We start from the raw sequence: 13646 nt of genomic DNA, 5'->3' as shown, positions 1-13646 counted from the left end.
CATCTTTAACTTCTGTAATAAACTGTAATATGCATCCTATATTAAAGTGACTTATACTCTCAGTATTGAAAACAAAATTCCCTTCCTTCCAAGGATAGACTATTACTTAGTAATGTGTTTTTATTATTTTTAGAACATTCTTAAGGATTTATATGATTAATTCTCGGTAAGGCTTGACTCTTCCTTGTGGAGTTTATATACAGGTCAAAGTCAATTACCTGAATATGTTTGCAATAATCTAGGGAATTTTCAGTGGGCCCAACAGAAGGAAAACAGAGGGTCCCCTCTGTAGAATAATCCCTGTCCAGTTGTAGTGGCAGGAGTCAACCTCTTCCGTGGCACCATCTCCAGCTGCCCCCTCCCTGGGACCACGCATGTGTAGTTGGATAAGAAGTAATCTGGGGATAGCACATCATCCCAAGCCTACAAAAAATTAATGCAATTTAAGGCTGCATCACCCTTTTTGTGGCTTTCCTCTGCATTTGGTAATCTGCCTTAAAAGTGGGTCTTAGGAGAACTACCAGCTGAAAAACTCTTTTTACTTGCAGACTCAGTGCATTTGATATTGAAATCAGTGAGACACAATGAATATGAAACCCCATTATTCTATTTTAACTGCACTGTAACAAAGTGGCCAACTCTAGGACCCTGCATAAGGATGTAAGGCTCCTTTGCAGAATCATCCTGTTATTTGCAGGAACCCCTACAGACTTACAAGGTCTTTCCTGCAGGGTTCAGTCTCATTCAGCACAGCCCTGTGCATTAAGGGCTACACTGTGATCTCATAATCTACCCTGAGAAAGGGGCAGCATGTCATTGTGTTGCCCCACGAGCAGACTCTGTGTTATAATTTGGACCCTGCTTTCCCCATTGCTCCATGGGAGACATAATCTGCACCAGACCTTCTCCTAGTGCAGTTTGCTTCCCCACCCCCCGTACTAGTTCAGCTGTGGTAGCCAGTGTATTGTGGGGTAAGAGCCAAGGCTCCACTCCCCACCTCCCCTCCCTGGTCACTGGCACAGGAAGGGTAGCAGCCCATCAGTGGCTGCTCTCCTCTCTGCATTGCTATGAGTGTTACAAGTAGCAAGCACAGGGGAATGAAAAGAATGTTCAAGCCTCCTTACTTCCCTTCCTGAGTATGCAGCAAGGGTCAAACACTGGTTCTGAATGAGAAGGGTTTCAAATGTTTTAGTCAGATCTCATATTCCACACAGCTTACTTCTACACACTTTCAGAGCCAGTACAGTGCCAGGAGATCATTATTTAACAAACTCTTATTGTTAGAAAAATAGTACACATATGTGGAGTATGATTCAGGCTGTTGGAACAAAGAAGAATGAAAGTCACATGTTCAGAGTGTCTCTGTGCCAAATCCACCTACCTACCCTCCTGCTTTGGCACCAGAGCTACTCATAAAACAGTGTACAATTTTTTTCATCTATTTATTTTTAGTAATGGCAAACATATTCTTTCCCCAACTCTTCTTGACAATGGTTGGACTTTTTTCCTCAAAATGTCCAAACTAAAAAAACACACGTTTGGTTAGAGACCAGACCCAGAAAATTTCAATCTTAAAAGATGAAAGTTTGAGAAAAGTTTTACGCAAATGAAAAAGAGGCTTTTTGATGAAAACTCTTAGACTATTTATGACTTCCACTGTGTGCTACAGATTTGATTTTACAATCTATTAAACAGGTTTGAGAGTTTGAAAACACTATCTTTAGACTGGTGCAAATGAGTAGAAAATCAGCTATAGGGCTGAATCATCAGCTGTGAGCAAGAGCAGGAATTGGTTGTGAGCTACCTGGGATGAGCTGGGGACTAAACTACCCCACAGTGCAAGTTAGAGTAGCCACAGGGCGGCGCTAAGTTATGCTAATTGGCACAGGAGCACAAGAGTGAAGGTCCGCCTTTAGGAACTGCAGGGCCCGATTCGAATACCTGGCAGCAGTCTGGGTCTTTGGCAGCACTTCAGCGGCAAGGGGTCCTTCACTTGCTTCGGACTCCCCGCCAACAAAATGCTGCCAAAGACCTGGATCAAGTGAAGCACCCAGTGCTGCCGAAGACCCAGACCACCGCCAGGTATGTAAAAAAAATGTAAAAATTAAAAAAGGCGCCAATCTTAGGCGCAGGGCCCGATTTCAGAGAATTGGGGGAATCGGCCTAGAGCTGACTCTGCAAGAGTGCACTGCACTTTGGCTCCACTCCAACATGTTTCTTTCTATCCCAGAGGCTGAGGAAGCAGGTGGCTACCTCACAGCAGCAGAATGCTCAGTATCCAGATATAAGACTGATTTTAAGTCCCATTCTGGTGATGAAGAAGATGAAATAGACCTTAGCTGGGGCCTTAGCTGTTTTGGTTTGTCTGGGTTTTTTTAAATCTCACTCACTCATGCCCGTCACCCCAATCGGGGTATGGGCCGCCAACCACAGATCTCCAGAGTCTTCTATCCTGGGCCATTCGCTCTAGCTGGTTCCAGGTATAGCCCATTTTTTTGCTATCAGCCTGAAGGTCGCGTCGCCAGGTGTTTCTTGGACGGCTCTTTTCGCTTGCCTTGGGGTTTCCACCGCAGTGCCTGTCTGGTGTTAGTTGGCTGCTGCCGTAGTGTATGTCTCTCAACCCACCTTCTCCTTCTAATTTCTTCTCTGTGGGAGTTGATGGGTCCTCTCCGGGTGGATGTTACTGATGGTTCTGGCGCGCGATTGGAGAATCTTCTGAGGCAGCTATTATGAGGTCTGGATCTTCTGTTGGTTGTTTTGGTTGTCTCCAGGTTTCAGCTCCTACGTAGGACTGATTTCACATTGAGTTGACAGTCAATTTTTATTGCCAAAGACAGTTCTCTGGAGCTCCAGATGTTCTTGGAGCTGTAGAGAGCTGCTCTGCCTTACCAATCTACTTTGATGTCTGCGTCTGTGCCACCGGATGCTGGTCGAATGTGGCTACTAGGTAGCGAGTGAAGGCTGCACTTCTTTCCAAGGGTTTATTCAGTGTGACTGGGTCTCGTTGCTGATGGAAAATTAATCTAAGGATCTTGGTCTTGTCTTGTGAATGTTGAGGCAACTGTGATGACGTGGCTGCCACAGTGTTGTTGTCTTTCTTGCATCTTGCTTTGCACTTTCGTGCGAAAGGAGTGCAAGATGTTCAGCAAAGTCCAGGTATCAAGCTGGTCCACAAGCCACCTGGATTCCGTCTACGTCGTAGAAGTGGATGTCTTTATAATCCAATCGATGACGAGGAGAAAGAGAAGTGGTGATAACAAGCTACCTTGTCTGACTCCAGTTCGCACCTGGAAGCGTTATGAGCTGCCCTCCATGGATCACTCTACAGGTGATACATATATGGTTCTTGTCAGGTTGACACTTTTCTGGAATGCGTAGTGCCGAAGAGTTCCAGAGGGTTTCTCGATTCATGCTATCGAACACTTTCTAAGTCAACAAAGTTGATGTACAACAAGAGTCACTCCACAGACTGCTCGATATGATGCGAAGTGTTGCTATCTGGTCGTGTGATTGTTCAGCGAACCTGCCTGTTCATCTCGTAGCTGTGGATCGATGGCATCCTTCATTCTCTCTAGAGAATCAGTTGAAGACGCTTCCTGGCACCGACAGAGTGTGATTCTCTCATATATTGGCAGTTGCTAAGGTCTCCTTTTTGGGATTTTGATGAGATATCCTCTTTCACGCGTTGCTGGAATCACTTCTTCTTCCATATTTCTCAAAGGGGGGTACAGCTATTCACTGAAGCATCCAGTCTGCTTTCAGGGCTCTGCTGGGATGTCATCAGGTCCAGCGCCTTCCTGTTTTCATCATGGTGATGCTTTTCTGATCTCATACTCTGGTTGGTTATCGAATTAATTGGAGTCCTCATTGGCTGGGTTAATGTTTGGTGGATTTGGTGGTGCTGGTTGTCAGGAGTTCTTCACAAAGTGCTCCGCCATCTGTTCATCTGTTGTTTATTCCTGTTATAGACTTTCCTGCTTGTCTTTAACGGGACTTCTCGCTTGCTAACTTTCGACAGTCGCTTGGTAGTCATACAGCTGTTTATGTTACCGCTGTATGCTGCTGCTCCGCTTCTGCTGCCGAGTTCATCACATACTCTCTTTTCCTTCCTAATATTCTCTTCACTGCTCTGTGGGTTCAGTGATACTCTTTTTGAGTTGGCTTTGCAGCTCTAGTGCTGTTGGTTGATCTGCTGCTTCTTCTTCTTTCTGTCTTCTATTGGTCAAGTCTCTGCTGTGATCATCTTTTTCTGCTGGTGTTTCTTAATTCTCGAAGGACTTCCTGGGTACTAACCTAAGTGTGTCTCTCGCTTTTCTGCCACTGTTTTAGTTACAGCTGTTTCCTCTTCAGACCCGATTGTAATACTGAACTTATTCTTCGCTCAGTTCAGAAAATCTTCTTTGTTCGGGTATCTCAGAAGGCTTGACGTCTTGTAACTTCTGTACTCGTCTTCTGAGCGTATCTATCCAGCTCTGCTTCGCTTCAGTTCAATCTAGAGCGACTTCATCCACTAAAGTGATGGGTCGGCACCACGCCGGTCTGCTCCTCTTCTGCCTGTTAAGTCCTGCAGGATCTTCCCTGAATTTGCATGCAGACGGTCGATCTGATTTTCTGTCGTGCCCCTGCTAGAGTGATAACAGGTACTTCTCTGAATGGATCTTTGTTGGAGGAAGTGGCTACTCTATGGACCAGTTGGTTAAGTGGCCACACAGACTCACAAAATCTCTTCCATTCCACTCATGCTGTCCCATGACTTGTTCGTATCCTTGTTTGTTCAGATTCCAATTTTGGCATTTAAGTCATTAAAGTCTCCCATAAGGATGATGATGTCTTTGTCTGGGAGAATCTCTAATATTTTCTGGAGTCTGCTGTAAAAATAATCTTTGTCCTCCTCTTCGCTGTCATTAGTTGGAGCGTAGCACTGAACAACATTCATCTTAGTCCTCTTCATTTTAGTTCTGAAGGATGCTGTGATGATCCTGGGACCATGTGCCTCCCAACCAATCAGTGCTCTCTGTGCCTGCTTGGACAACATGAAGCCTACTCCCTGTGTGTGGGGTGCGTCGCTCTCTTCATGTCCTGAAAACAGCAACAGCTCTCCTGTCAACAGTCGTCTCTGTCCAGCTTGCGTCCATCTTGTTTCGCTAATGCCTAATAGGGTCAGGTTGTTGCTCCTCATCTCTGCTGCAACTTGCGCCGTCTTTCCTGACTCGTACATGGTCCTCACGTTCCATGTGCCTATGATAATCCTCCTGGTTGCAAGAAGGGTAATCAGCTTAGTGGCTCCCTCACGGCTTTCACCACCCAGCGTCATGCATCTTCGAGTTGAAGACCCTTCTTTTTCCAGGGTTTTTTAAATCTAAATGATGGTATATTCCCTGCTGTAAAAGTTTGATTTTCAATTACACCAATTTTAACAAAACATAAGGGGCAGTCAGATATTATGCCTATTACTTAGAAATCACATTAGCCCATTAGAGACATTTGGGACACAAAGTGAAACTGACAAAATGATCATTGATATCACTCAAAGAGATGCCAAATAGCATCAGGAAGATTAAATGGTGCTGTCACAGCTGCTTTGGAATTAAAAAGCAATAAAAACTTAGCTCCAATTCTACTTAGCAACGAAGAAAAGTCTCTTACGGCCAGATATTGTGCCATTGGTTACCAGGATTTACATTGAGTGGTACCTAACCCCTTGAATAAACCCATCTGTTTCAATGGGAGAATTCAAAGAGTAAGGTATTATTCAATTTGAGAATGATGACAGAATCTGGCTGTCATTTTGCATTTGTAGAATGAGTCCTTGCAACCTTTTCCAATGCAACTGAATGCACGCAAATCAGATATCATCATGGAATTTCATTGTATGTCTGATGGGAAAACAACACAGTCATGATGTCAGTCGGGATGCCAGGCATTGCCAAGCCATAGTGTAAAACTCCAGACCATAACACGCTTGGGGGAACCAGCTAAGAGTACAAAAAGTAGTATTTGGACTTATGGGTAACAGGTATAGAAATAACTTGATATTGCTTACGTATTGAACTGCTCAGCAAAAATCAAATTTGTTGATGTTCCTGTGATTGTAGTCAGCCCTCCAATGGTAGAAGAATAAGCAATACACAAGCACATCACTTTGCACATCATGTGGTCTTTCTGGTTTCTGTATTTTCTTCCTGGCTCAGCTGGGGGCAAAGTCTGCTCAATAAGAATACATATTGATTAATGTGTGAGAAGGGTTCATCTGACATTATAAACTATACATAAAAACCAGTGTCTTTAAGAAGCAACCAGCTTTCAGGATTTCCCAGCATCGCACAGGGCTGTTTCATTTGCTAGGAGTATTGTCATATGCAGCATTTGTTGGTGCCTAGGACTATGGTTAGGGCCCTACCAAATTTACGGTCCATTTTGGTCAACTTCACAGTAATAGGATTTTTAAAATAGTAAATTTCATGATTTCAACTATTAAAATTTGAAAGTTCATGGTGTTGTAATCGTAGGAATTCTGACCCAAAAAGGAGCTGTGTCTGCGGGGAGGTTGCAAGGTTATTGTGTGTGGGAGGGGTTTGTGGTACTGCTACCCTTACTTCTACACTGCTGCAGATGGTGGTGCTACCTTCAGACCTAGGCAGCTGGAGAGTGGCAGTTTGTGGCCAGGACCCCAGCTCTGAAGGCAGAGCCACTGCCAGCAACAGTGCAGAAGTAAGGATTGTATGGTATTGCCACCCTTACTTCTGTGCTGCTGCCTGCAGAGGTGGGCCCTCAGTCAGCAGCTGCCACTCTCTGGCCACCCAGCTCTGAAGGTAGGAGTGCAGAAGTAAGGGTGTCATGGTATGGAGTATTGCCACTCTTCTGCACTGCTGCTGGCGGAGTGCTGCCTTCAGAGCAGGGTGCCTGGCCAACAGCCACTGCTCTCCAGCCACCCAGCTCTGAAGGCAGCAGTGCAGAAGAAAGGATGGCAATATCATGATCCCCTCCAAAATAACCTTGCAATCCCCATGCAACTCCCTTTTGGGTCAGGACCCCCAATTTGAGAAACTCTCGTCTCCCCTGTGAAATCAGTATAGTAGAGGGTAAAAGCACAGAAAAAGACCAGATTTCACAGGGGTAGACCAGATTTCATGGTCCATGATTTTGGTAGGGCTCTAACTGTGGTGATAGAAATATTACAGAGAAGAATTTCTCCCTAGTTTTCCTCAATCCTTATACAAGTAAAATCCTCACTGAAATTAATAATCCAGAATAAGGATGAGTAATAACTTATTAATAACTTCAGGATTTGGCCCACAGACATTTCAAATTCTGGGGAATCCTGACTGGAGGGTGATGTGCACAGTTTGCCTTTTGGTGGAAGGTACTAATTTCACTCCATTATGGGTGGAACTAAAATTCCTCCTTAAAACATACTTAGGTCCTTATTCTGTGCCTATTTAAGTCAATGGCAAAACTCCCATTGACTTCACTATTGCAAAAGGTGGTTCAGCAGTGACTTCTGGAAGTTTTCTGCTCCATCTCAAGGCCCCAAACCTGCAAATACTTTACATATGTGCTTATCTTTATGTGTGGGAATAATCACACTGAAGTCAGTGGGACTACCCAAGTGTGTAATGTTAAGCAATGCATAGGTATTTGCAGGGCTGAGGCTCAAATTTGTTCCCTAACCCAAGGTATTATATATCTCTGAACTGATTTGTCAGTATTTGAAGCAGGTTGTGATAAGCTCCTTGAGACAGTGACAGTGTTATGTAGCGCCAAGCACATTGTGAGCATTCAAATAAATGAAATAACAATAAAATAATAAAAACTGCATGTCATGTGTATTTAAATATCTATATATGAGTGTGTACATATAAAAAATTTAACATTTAGATAACAGCGATAGGTGCTATGTAAAAACTTAGATTTGATTGCAAAATTAAAATTATGTTAATTAACATGTAGTAACTGCATGATTTTTTTTCTCAAAATAATCACAGCTTAAATACCTTTTCCTTTTCAATCTCGCACACAGTGTGACTCTCACCATTGATGTATCTGGAAAAAAATTCCTTACTGTAATCAAAGAACTATTTTTCTTAAACAAATTATTAAAATATGAATGATGAAATCCATAAATTGTACCCATTAACTTCTTTTGTTTTCTCTTTCCAGTCACTAGCTTCACATTCACTAACACTTTCTGTAAAATATTAGGGAAATTAGAAAGATAAATACTTCAATTTAGCTGGTCACTTTCAAACTGAAGATTGAGGGTGGATCAATATCAAAACTGTATCTATGCCCACCATCAAGTTCCAATGCCTCATTGGTGGATCCAGTTGCCAAATTCATCTCTAAGGCATCGACTTCTGCTTCAGCACCCATGATCTGCTGAGCTACAGCCTCTACAATTGGCATTACCATAGCAGCAGTAGAGGTGTTGCTAAGCCACATAGACAAGAAGCCACAACTCATCATGAAGCCCAGCGTAAGCCTGAAATGAGAGATACTTCAGTCTATTACTGTTCCAGTCTATTACTGTTCCATTAACCTCTGCTACGAGCAACCAATTTAATACAAAAGGATAACTTTTTCTGCATAAATATGAGACTATAAAAAACACCAGCGTTAAGGGCTGTTAATTTGACTGTGATTTTTTTAATATATAAAAGAAGGGTTATTCATACAAATCGTAAATACTGTAAAATTGTGTACAGATTAAATATATTATGCAGTTCAAACTACAGTAATGTTTTTTACTTATGATATTATCCATTTGGACAATACTTAATTCAAAATATCATGACACATCAGACTATTATAAATTTAAATGGATATCTACACATACTGCAGTCACAGCTCTGATTGCAGTGTAGATATACATAAAGTCAGCACTGATCCCTGGATGGTATTAGGGGTCACCTGCAACACATACTATCTTTCAAAGGAAACATAAAACTGAGGTTAGATTGTATCAGCTGTTACTGATCCTTGGTCTGGCACTGATTTCACTTACAGTGGTTTTACACTGATGTAACTCTGTTGACTTCATTGGAATTTCTCCTATTTTACCACCACTGAAAGTATATCAGAAACTGATGCTCCAAGTCACTTTCTCCAACAGCAGATGTGTTCAACCTAGCATCATGAACAAGTTTTAATTAGGAATTTATCATCTGTCTACCTACATTTTTCTCTGTAATTTTAAATAAATACTGCCTGCTTCACTTCCTGTACTAAATGGTTGTGTATTATTAAGTGCAGTTAAATAGTTGACCTTTTTCACACCAAGAGATGGCAGCAGTTCAGCAGTGGGTAAATTGAAATGAACGAATTTAATTTTGTGCAACCAGGTTGTAAAGGTTGCAAAGCAGTTTGGAACCTCCCTGAATGAAAGATGTTACGTAAATTATAAGGATTATTGATCTCAGCAGGAGCAGAATTTTTTAAAAAAAAATATGCAAAATAATTAGAACAGGAGTACTTGTGGCACCTTAGAGACTAACAAATTTATTTCAGCATGCGCTTTCGTGAGCTACAGCTCACTTCTTCAGATGCATAGAATGGAACGCACAGACAGGAGATATTTATACATATGGAGAACATGAAAAGGTGGAAATATGCATACCAACAGGAAGAGTCTAATCAACTGAGATGAGCTATCATCAGCAGGAGAAAAAGAATAGACAGGAAAGATCCGTACAGACACAATGCCTAGACCCCGACAGGGTGTGACTTTTGCGTCCTCCAAGATCCATAAACTGGAAATCCTGGATCCACCATCATCGATCAAGCATTGAGCCAGCCCTTCCAGGCAGGATTCTGGCGATTGTACGATCTCTCCTCAGCGCGTAGCTACCAGCACTGCCCATTAAGCTTATCTTCAAGACATCAACCATGCCTTCCTGAGACAACTAACCACATCTGCGATGCTATCCAGAAAACCCACATCCTGCCCACTCCCGTGGACTGGAAGCCCTCTAAAAGTGCACCACATTCCAGCACCGAGGAGCACAACCATCAAAGCATGAGTATCTCCAATAATATCTAAGTGGCTAACGCTGGTGGCTGAAATTGTCGACTGTGTCCACCAAACCCCCTCACACATAATATGTACACAATTATCGGGTGACAATACTAGGTACCTTCACGTCAGGGAGAAAAAACTGTGCAGGTACCGGTCACATGGCCCCAAGAGTATGCAACCATCTTCTACTTGGCTGACGTAGAACAGATGGCGTTTACTCTCATTCCAATCCCGACTCTACCTGACGCTACAAATTGATGAACATCTTTATCATCTGGACTCATGAAATAGAAGCCAACTGATGGATTCCAAAGTGATAACAATTCATCTCCACCGATCCAAGCCTCGACGTACGACCCAATCCACACAAGCGGTCCATTTCCCTAGACACTACTACTGTCAAATTAAGCGAGGGTCGACAAATAACGATACCATCCCTGAAGTATAATAAATGAAACAGCCAGCTAGAGACCGCCGATGATACCTAACCCCCTACAACTGCCCCTCCAGCTCCATCTTCCATGCGCACATCCACCACAAAACAACATAATGACAAAACAACATTTTAACAATAGCCAAGGCTCTAAAGATACATACGACCGTTATTTATTATGCATCCTAAAGAGAGATCCCCGAAAACCTCATACAGAATAACACTACCACAGCTACAAGAAAACTCCAGTCTCTATCAGAAAAGCATCTTTTCAAACTAACAATAAGCTCACTGGCTTGAAACAGCGAAAAAGTCAGATGTGAAAGAGCAGTAAGAGGTAATCCAATACACCAGAAGCCACCTACGACCAGAGAGGACAGGGCCCAACATATAGATAATTAACAGAACAATACTTGTCACACTACCATCACACCGCTTAACAACCTTCGACCACTAAAAACTTCAGCGCACCATCAGCGCTAAGGGATCTACAACGCATCTTCAGGGGAATGACCCTCACTTACCACAGAATACTTTTCGGAGAAGGTCGGGTTCTTGCCGCTAACAGACAGCTCATCACACTACCTGAAGCAATATATACTTGGTCAACAGGCAAGCCGGCTTATTATCTCTATAAACACAATCAGAAGATCGACTAACCCAGATCAGAACCCGTATCCTTGCATAAAAAGACCCAGATGTATTGCCTAAAAATCTTCTTGTTCCAGATATCACTCTCAATTTCACACATCCCCCATCATACACAGGGACTCTTCCCTAAAACAATACCTCAAACCACTATGCTCATAACAAGGGGACCTACATGCTAGTCGTCACCTGTCCAATCTACGAACCGTGATATATGCCACATAGTCAGCAATGCCTCTTGACAATTCGTTGGGCCGAAACATCCAGGCATATCTTACCGCCAACGAGAACATGAATAGGCACAAATCTTGATACATCGAGGAACACGAATCATTAACATCAATCCTACACAAAAAACCAGGTGGAGAAACACTTCAACCATACCCTCTAACACACGACAGACAATGTACAGACTTGAAAGGTGGCCACGTTTATGCGAACTAAAAAACGTCAATAAACAAGACTCCATAAGAGAGATTACTCGACCTGAACGTGCGAATTAATATGAAATAGATATAATTCATTAAGTTTAAACAGAGAACTGGGCAATGTTGGCTCATTAACAGCTACATCTGAATAACTATTCCCTACTCTGTAATTCTAATCCTACACCAACACAAAAACACACACCACACTTCTACTGGGCTCTAACTATTATCACTAACAGTCCAGAAGGTTCGTTTTACCATATCCCTGCTCTGATCAAGCCCATCTCAGTTGATTAGACTTTGCCAGTTGTAGATATACTTCCACGCCTTTTCATTGTTCTACACCACCATCGATGCTACCTAACCAGTATCATCCTGTACTATGTCCGCCGTGACCACAAATTTCTATGCATTGAAGAGTGAGAGAGACTGTCATCACAAAGCGGCGCATAGCTGAAAGAAATTTGTTAGTGCTCTAAGTGCCCACACCAGTACTCGCTAAAGCGGGGCCACGACATCAGTACCCTCCTGTCTAGATTCATTGGCATATTAGTTTTTTGTTAAAAAATTCTCGCTGACGCACTCCGAGAAGAATCAACGTAATTCCTTAAAATTTACGATAAATCTTTATTCATGGAGTCCCGAAACTGCTTGGGCTATACGCTTTACTAACCTGGTGCAGAACAAAATTAAATTCGTTCGATTTCACAATTTAAACACAGACACCACCCTGGCTTGACGCGTGCATGGGCGCACCACTCTGCAGGCGTGAAACAGAGCTCCAACGCTCGACTTCTAATTCGACTAATAAGACACCAGACTTCATTTGTACACAGAAGTGGCATTTTAACCCACGCAGCTCTATTGTAAATTATACAACGAGAGAAACTGATAGGCACTGACAGATGATAAAATGCCTATTAAAACTGTTCTGATGCTTAGGTTAAAAAAAACCAGACCACAAGCACCATCACGCTTCTGTTGGAGAAAAGATGAACTCTTGCGAGAAGTAGTGTTACTGATCATAGAAAAACATTTCACGTGACGTGGGGTAAAATACGGAGAAATCAAATGAAGTCAACAGAGTACAGTAAGTAAATTCTACTGAATGAAATCCAGGCCTGAACAGCCACCAAGGGGGAGATTCAGTAAGAATCCATCCCCGAGCTGAATTATCATAATCTAAAACAACCTCACGTTTTATGCCTTAACCCCTTTGAACAGATAGAAGGTTGGCGGACACATGCGCGCGCCACCCCTACTTGACGCTTAATGCCCATCGGGACTCAGTGCTGACTTTATTGTATATCTACCTGCACATGCCAGAGCTCGTGAACGCAGTATGTGTAGCCGCACTATCCATTTATACAATTATCAATAGTCTGACCTGTTATAGAATATTTGATTAAGTATTGTCAAATGGTATATCATAAGCTAAAATAACATACGTAGGTTTGACTGCATAATATATAATACTCGTATCACAATTAACAGTATTACGATTTGTACTGAATACCTATGTCTTTTATAATAATTAAAAAAAATCACTCAGTCAAATTAACAGCCCTTCGCTGGTGTTTTTTATAGTCTCATAATTTATGCAGATAAAAGTTACCTTTTGTATTAAAATTGGTTGCTCGTAGCAAGAGTAGAACATGTGAAGTAACTGGAAAGTATACGGACATCAAGATATAACCTGACTCTATTCAGGCTTACGCTGGGCGCTCAATGGAGTTGTGGCTTCGTTGTCCTAGTGTGGTCAGCACAGCACACATCCCCTTTTTTACAGTAACACCCGCTTCGCTATGGATAAATGGCCAATCTGTTAGAGGCTGTAGCTTCAGCAGACGATCTGAGGTGCGAAGCAAGTCGATGCCTTAGAGATGAATTTGGCAAATGATCCACATGAGGGCATTGGACTTGATGGTGGGCATAGAATAAACGTTTTAGGATATTAGATCCACTCAATCTTTACAGTTTGAGCAAGTGACCAGCTAAACTGAAGTATGTAGTCTTTCTAAAATTACCCTCCATATTTTACACAGTTATAAACTAGGAAAAGACTGTAAGTGATGTGAAGCTTAGGCACCTGTAAAAGAGAAAACAATAGGAATTAATGAGG

At 42.4% G+C, this 13646-nt stretch overlaps 1 protein-coding gene across 1 annotated transcript in view; it reads right to left on the bottom strand.

The window, feature by feature from the left end:
* The window catches only part of SLC13A1 (solute carrier family 13 member 1), an 87201-nt gene that overhangs the window by 21104 nt on the left and 52451 nt on the right, over positions 1-13646 (bottom strand). Inside the window, exons 5-8 of the mRNA XM_032768830.1 lie at positions 8295-8482; positions 8131-8188; positions 7995-8043; positions 6044-6204 (exon numbers count right to left, since the gene is read on the bottom strand). Of these exons, the coding sequence (XP_032624721.1) occupies positions 6044-6204; positions 7995-8043; positions 8131-8188; positions 8295-8482 (456 nt within the window). The remainder of the gene's footprint in view (positions 1-6043; positions 6205-7994; positions 8044-8130; positions 8189-8294; positions 8483-13646) is intronic.

This window comes from Chelonoidis abingdonii, chromosome 1 (genome assembly GCF_003597395.2).
Source record: "Chelonoidis abingdonii isolate Lonesome George chromosome 1, CheloAbing_2.0, whole genome shotgun sequence".
Classification (NCBI taxonomy): Eukaryota; Metazoa; Chordata; order Testudines; family Testudinidae; genus Chelonoidis; species Chelonoidis abingdonii.
The sequence above is the reverse complement of the archived record's forward strand: the minus strand, read 5'-3'. Positions and strand labels throughout refer to the sequence as shown.